This window comes from Thalia democratica, chromosome 3, assembly GCF_965202585.1.
Source record: "Thalia democratica chromosome 3, ktThaDemo2.hap1.1, whole genome shotgun sequence".
Lineage (NCBI taxonomy): Eukaryota > Metazoa > Chordata > Thaliacea > Salpida > Salpidae > Thalia > Thalia democratica.
Window position 1 is genome coordinate 63,591,580 of NC_139167.1, and position 7,946 is coordinate 63,599,525.

General features: G+C 24.1%; 1 protein-coding gene across 1 annotated transcript; it reads right to left on the reverse strand.

Annotated features, from left to right (window-relative positions):
* Positions 1 to 364: 364 nt before the first annotated feature.
* On the reverse strand, positions 365 to 7,669 carry LOC145832483 (uncharacterized). The gene is made up of 3 exons (XM_082939800.1): positions 6,953 to 7,669; positions 6,461 to 6,652; positions 365 to 379 (listed from the first exon to the last, which is right to left on the reverse strand). Exons 1-3 carry the CDS (start codon positions 7,667 to 7,669, stop codon positions 365 to 367), a joined length of 924 nt encoding a protein of 307 aa, XP_082795926.1.
* Positions 7,670 to 7,946: the final 277 nt, after the last annotated feature.

The window sequence follows — 7,946 nt, forward strand, 5'->3', positions numbered from 1 at the left end:
TACATAAAAATTATTTGATTTTTGATTAAAATATTTTATTTTTTCTTACGAACTATAGTTTAAGTTTCATACATAGACTGTTTTAAACTTATGAAAATGTAATCTTTTTGAAACGTAAGCATAACAAATTTTGTTGTTTATTCCGAAAAACTTTTATAATGACTGTAGTAGATAACGTAAATTTATATTATTAAATCACAATAAAAACTATTTTAAATAGTACAATAAAATATGAAACTACAAGCAAATAATCACATAATAGAAATACAATATTCTGATACTAAACATCTAGTGACGTAAATTATGCTTAACAACAACAAAAAATTTCACAAAAATATTTATAAACGAAACGGTTGCATATAAATCATCTGCTCTGTACCTTAAGAAATTAAAACAGCCGGTATGTGCTGTAACAGCAAAGTAAAGTATATTACACATTTTTTTGTTTTTTGTTATTGTTTATCATTGTAAAGAAATTTTGAATTTGAAAAAAAAGTTAACATTTTTTAGTTAGCTTTGTCAATATTCTACATCAGATACTTTTTTGAATAAATTTTTAACTTTAATTTTTGAAGTAACTTTTTTATCAATCTTTATCCCAGTATATAATGCAAAAATAATTTCAAATATCGTTTTTGAAAAAGAGCACTATTGTATTTAAAATTTTCACAATTTTCTAAATAAATCATTTAAAAAGTTAAATTTTTAATTTTTTTTTATTTATGTTTGATGAATACGTGTGCAAATAAAAATAAAAACAAAATGTCAACAATATTATCAATTTAAAAAAACTTTTTTATATGATAACATAAGTAAAAATATAACAGTCTCTTAGCCTTAATTTACTTTTTTATTGTCGTATTTTATCACAATTGTTTAGTATCATTGATCTTTTTTTTTCTTTCCGCAAAACTTTTTTGTAAAACTAAAATTTACAGTACTAAAAAACTGTAACGTATAAATAGCAAGTTTAACTTTAAAACTGTCGTACTTTTGTGCAAAACTTAAGTCTGTTTAGACAAAATGATTAACTTTTTTGTGCATTAAATTACATTAAACATAAAATAGTTTTAAACCTATTAAGAACATTAACCTTGTAAACTTATTCAAACATTCTTTTTAGTTAATTTATATTTTAGCCATCTTAAAACAAAAATTGTTTCTGGAGAAAACAAGCTGCTAAAATAATTAACTACTAGTTTAAAATTTACAGGCGAATTTCTAATTAATGTGCTTTTATTGTCTTTTATCTTTGTGTGGTATTTGATACTTAACCACAACGATTAGTTTACAAAGTTTGTATGTAAACAAAAATTCATTTATAACTTCTAGATTTTGTAGTTACAACATAATAATTATCGTGTTTATTTAGACACATTTTTTAGAAGCTGTGAATTTTATGTGTATTTACTTTGTGAAGTAAATTTCTTCTAAGAAATCAATCACATAAAATAAATTTCAGTTTCATCTAGCCTCTATCCTTTAATAAATAAAACTTTTATTACAGTTTTACCGAACTCAGTCTATAATAAGCAAACTGGCAGAAATTTTAACATTGATCTTTTTACCAATATACTTGTATTTTTTATCTTTTACTTAACTTTTATAACGATATCGACATGTTTAGAAAAATTAAATCAATCATTATAAATTTTTTAAAATATGTCTGAGTTTTATAAAGTAATTGTAATGATATCCATCACTCTTATTCACGAATATTATTTGTTATTGACATATAGTTTATACAAATAATTTATAATGTTAGTCTAAATCTTTATATGTTTGCATTTTTTAAACTGAACAACTATCTTCATCCCTATCTTTGTTTTAGAGAGTATTTAGAGCTAGATACGGTTGAATACACGAGCCAGCCAAAAAAATGGCCATATTCATACACTGACGAAATGTTTCAAACTAAATACTGATGCAACGAAACATCAAAACATGATGAAGCAGTTTTCATCTAAGCATTTTTTCTTATAGTTTTGTGTGCAGCTGGAAGCAACAACTTCTCTTGAACTTATTTTGTTAATGTTAATTGTAAGTATTGTTTTGTTTTACAAGTCAATATTTCAACTCGTGTTTAATTGTTAAAATATTTGAGCAAGATTTACATCCTTTATAGTTTATTAAATCTTTGACAGTTTATTTCTTATCAAAAGTTTTCTTTAGTTTTTGGTTTATTGATTCAAGTCTTTTGTAATAGATTTAAATAGCTATCAATTTAGATTAAAAACAATGTTTATAAAAATAACTTATAATTGTGTATATTCTCGTGTTTCTTGTTGTGTTTTATACAAAAGATTCACCAGTTAAAACTGTCTCATCTGATTTATATAAAGTAGCCTAGAGTAGCATTAAGTGTTTTATAGACAGAATGAACTTTAAACTTACAATTTAGTAGTTGTATGTGGTTTATAGTTATTATGTCTTACTTAGATAACATAAATTAGAAGTTGCTTGCAGCGTATCCTGTAAAAGGTCACACCACTTGCAGGAAAAGTATGAACAAAAAAGGTCAGGTTGACTATCTGCCCACAGGAAGTCAACCTGACCCAACTAAGGCTTTAGATATTTGCCCAACATCCTTAGCCCACACTTGAAGTAATTAAATTCAACTTTGAGTAATTTAACTTCAATAAATAAAAAGAAAACATAACTGATTGTGTTAAATATAAGATAGATCATATTAGTTAGATCTAGTAAGTTAAAAATTAAATTCTTAAGTTATATGGTAAAGTTAAGAATACATTTAGCATGGTAATAAATATTATGAAAAATATTAAAAATAGTTTTTAAACTTTATTCTGTCATAGTTTGCAACTTATACTTGCAGTTACTAAACGCAGTTTTTAATGTTTTTTAACTTAGATAGACAAAAATAAAACTAATCATCTGTTCGTTTATTAGATATTTTACTTAACTTTATTGTAGATTTGTTTTACTTAACTAATTTTTTATTTTAAAATCAAACAGGTTGTTGCTTTAACCTACAACTTTTCATTTTATAAACATTAACATAAATAATTTTTCATATGGATTTAGTCAAAGTTTTGATTTTTAAAAATTTGTATACTCCAGCTGCTACTCGGAAAGCTTAATATGTTATATCAAAACTGTATAAACATTTTGCACCTAAATAAACTACAAACGTCATTAAGGATTTGAAGAGTTAAAAAATTCTAAGTTAAAAAAGAGTTTACACATTGAATAATAAAAAAGGACGGTTCAAAAATGTTTCATTGTTTTTACAATACCTAAAATTGAAAACTCTTTTATGCAAGTTAAAGTTTTCAGCTATAATTATTTTCTGAAGTCGAATATTTTTACTGTTTTCAAAGTTTTACTTAGCAATTTTAAAAATACTTTTATTTAGCACTTTTAATTGTTAAAACATTATACATGCCGAGAATTTATATAAAAAACACTTTTTTTAAACAAAATAAGATATTTTTAATTCAAAGAATTGTTTGTAAATATTTCCAGCTTAGTAAGTTTTATATCTTTATTAATTATTTTATGCTGGTATTTAATTATTTACGATTTAAAACTTTCCCTATAACAATTTTTTTAAATAATTTTAGTTAAGAAAACTTTTTATTACTAACATGATTAATATTTGAGGATTAATTCTTAATGTTGAAAATTTACAAAAATTTAAAAAAAATTTAAAACATTTTATAACTCTCTACTTTTAACTTAAGTACAAAGATAATTAGTATAAAGTTGTTCGGTTTTATTAAAACAAGACATAAAATATAGAAATGCTTTATAGAATACATTTATTTTTTTTGTTTTTTAAAATCATAACTAAAATTAGAATACTTAAAGTTGTGAGTATATTTTATTAACTTAAATGTAATTAAATTTCATTTGAATTAAATACTATAGTTTGACAATATAATTACTTATCTATATCTGAATCAAGATTGTTTTTAAAAATATGCAATGTTTAAGCATAGACTACATACGTCATAAATAGTTTTAGAGTTGAAATGTTTAAAATTTTATAAAATTATTCTTCTGAAGTATTAGTATAAAGAATGTGATAATTTGATAGTTTAGTAAAATAAGTTTGTCAAAGTAAACAAAATATTTTCTAAATTATTTTGTTTTTAACAAATTCTGTTTGGACAAAGCTTTTTTTTCTAAAATTTAAAAATCAACTTATCATTATAAACTGTAAATATTAATGGTAAACTTTAGAGATTAAAATTTAGGTTAGTGTTTTCAACAAACTAAAAAGTAGTGCTAGAGTGACGTCATTAGAGTATCAACGTTAGACCAACCAAAGTGTGACACTATAGATACTTTTAATTTTTTAAAGAAAATGCTTGATCAACAAATTCAAATTTGTACAGCTTACATAAGCTGCTTAGACCATTGAAAAAAAAGTTTACTAAGCTTTTGTTTAGTAAATTTTACTTCGTGAAGTTTGTTTGTTTTAACTAGAAAAAATTTTAATATGTGTTTAAAAATGTTAAAATGTTTCATATTTAGTTAAACCGTATTTTATTTTTTTTTTTTTGAAAAGTATTTCTAATAGTTTGAATTGTTTACTAGTACTTTTATGAAGTTTACTAGTACTTTTATTTTATAATTGCAACACATGTCTATTAAAGTATTAATTCTTAGAAAATATTAGTAAAATTAGTAAAACGTTTGTTTTTTCAAAATAATGTTTTTATTTTTAAAAAAAGGTTTTTATTTTTGAACTAAAATTTTTATTATAGCTTTAAGCATCATACTTTATGACACTGTTAGACAAAAGCAAAACGTTTTTATAGTGTTTTCAACTCATAAAAAGTTTTAATAAAACTGCAAAATTCTAAAATTAAGCACAAAAACATTTTAGTAAAAGAAGTTAAATTTTGAGCTCAAACACATTCTCACTTCGTAAAATGAGTTGTAACATAATAATGACCTTGAAAATGCGACATTTTTTGTTTTATAATTAACTAGTAAAAATAAATACAAATAATAAAAAAAGTTTAAATACATGAAGTTATTTTTGTTTTGTAGAATAATATACATAAAAATCTATTTTATATATAAGTTATTTTTTTTTTTAATAATTTTTTTAAATATTAAAAACCTTAAAACTATATAAACATTTTTTTGACGACAGTTTCAAGCTCTCTAAAGCATTTTATAATGAAAGTAGATTAAATAATTTCAAATACTTTCTAACAAAAACAAACTTGTTTAAATTTTAAAAAAGCTTAAAGTCGATGTAATGTTTATTTTAATATAGGTTTGATTAGCTTGTTATATATCTTTATGGATTTAATTGTCATTTTTGAATCATAACTTCGTTCAAATGGAACACTTTAGTATTTTTTAACAAATTAACACATAAAAAGTAGAACCAAGTTTTACAAACAGTATGTATAGTTATTGAAGTGTATACTTTAATTTTCTTATTCCTTTTTAACACATCTAAAACTTAACAAAAAAAAATTCAACATTGTGTTCGTCGTATTTAAACTAAATTGAAATGCTAAACAAAACTACAGTATTTTTTGTTCTCTTTGTGACGTCATTACTGTTTACTCATAACAACAAGCTTTAAACTTGTATATATATATATATATATATATACAAAATGAAACTGAAAACTTTACCGTTTTTATAATAGTTAATGTTTATTTATTTTCAAACAATTTTTAGAAGCTGTTAACTAGTTTATCAGCAACATATTGTAGAGTTAAACTAGTTATACAAAAATATTTATATATAAACATATTGGTATTTAAAATTTTAAACATATGTCTGCTAATTTTAATTTTTATACATAAAACAAGTCTTTTTCAACAACACATATATATTTTAACAATTTTCTTCAGTGTGATTACAATTGTAACAAGGTAAAACAAATTTTAAACTTATATAGCCTTTTTAATTATATGAGAAATTATCAATCAAATAGCAAAAAAACCCTAAACTATAACAAAAACAAAAACAAAAAAAAAAATTAAAAACAACAAGGAAAACGTAATTAACTGTAACAATTTAAAACAAAACAAAATTAGTCTAATTTAAACAAGGATAATGAGTAATCAAATTCTCATTGTTTGCATAATTCTGGCTTGTTTAAGTGAATATAAATAGCTTCTATTTTAATTAAATCAAAAATGTTCGTGCAACTTCTTAAAACTTTGAACTTTGTCTCACTGTAATTATTACCACATTTAGGATTTTTTACTAAGTGCTCTGAAATTGATGATCTTTTTGTTGCGTTTAAGGTTGCATTACTCATTTTCTTCGGTTGATTTTTGATATGGTCTTTCACGCACTTAGGTACGTGCTCTTTTATTCTTGTTTCTAAATGCCTAGAAGTTTGTCCTATATAGCTGTTTGCGCAACAGCATTTATATGTGTATACCACGCAACTTTTGTGTTTGTAGGATAATAGATCTTTACCTCTAGGATTTAGGATATCAGTAGATGTAAAAATTACTCTTGGTTTAGCTGCATGGTAAACTTTTTCTGTCATATTCTTGATATCTCTTTCAACTTGTTTTGATTTTTCACCCACATAGGGCAAAATTAATAGAACAGGACATTTCTCTGGTCCATAAGGTTTTGTGTAATTTAGTCTTTTCAATTCAGTTTTGAATACCTTATCAATCAACGGATTAGGATATCCGTTCTTTATTAGTAATTCTTTTATAACCTTAAGTTCATTCTGAAATACTTCTGGCGAACATATTTTATTTGCTCTATGAAATAGGGTTTTAATCAAACCAATTTTTCTTCTTTTACTGCAATATGATTGAAAGTTAAGGTATTGACCAGTAAATGGTTTTCTGAAAATAGACGTTATGAATTTATTATTCTTTCTTTTGATTAAAACATCTAAAAATGATATTTGATCATTTTCTTCATTTTCTTTTGTAAATTTAATAGCACTATGCAAAGAGTTTAACCTCTCAAACAATAAATTACTAACTTTTACACTATCACTGATAACAAAACAATCATCCACGTATCTCATGTACTTACAATTTGAATCGAATTCTGGTAGAACTTTGTATTCAAGATAGCCCATAAATATGTTTGCCAATGTAGGTCCTAATGGGGAACCCATAGCAATACCATCAATTTGACGGTATAATATATTATTAAAACTGAATTCAACTTCTTCTGTTGCGAGTCTCATTAGTCGAACAAAATTACTTCTTTTCAGAGTCGGATTTTCAAGGTTATATAACATTTCTGCACAAATATCTATCACTTCATTTAAAGGTACACTTGTAAAAAGACTTTTTACACCAAAAGAACAAAGAAACGTGTCTTTAGCTCCCTGGAGTTTTAAGTCATCTACAAACTTGAAAGAGTCTTTTACAATATATCTAGAAAAATACTTCAACACTGGATCCAAAAGACTATTTAAGTATCTTGCCAATTCATGTTGTGGGGATCTTATCATAGAAAGTATAGGCCTCAGAGGTATGTCCACTTTGTGTAATTTTGGTAAACCATATAAACGAGGTCTTATGGAACCTACCGGTCTAATTAAATTATAATGTTCTTGAGAAAGTTCATTTTTATCCACCAAATCTTTTAATATATGAATAATTTTCTTTTCCAACTTAACTATAGTTAAGTTATCTCCTACAGGACCTATTTTCAAAAACTTCTTCTCATCATTAATTATGTTCAACATTTTAGAATTATAGTCATAATAATATCTACTGCTATCCTAAATCCTAGAGGTAAAGATCTAATATCCTACAAACACAAAAGTTGCGTGGTATACACGTATAAATGCTGTTGCGCAAACAGCTATATAGGACAAACTTCTAGGCATTTAGAAACAAGAATAAAAGAGCACGTACCTAAGTGCGTGAAAGACCATATCAAAAATCAACCGAAGAAAATGAGTAATGCAACCTTAAACGCAACAAAAAGATCATAAATTTCAGAGCACTTAGTAAAAAATC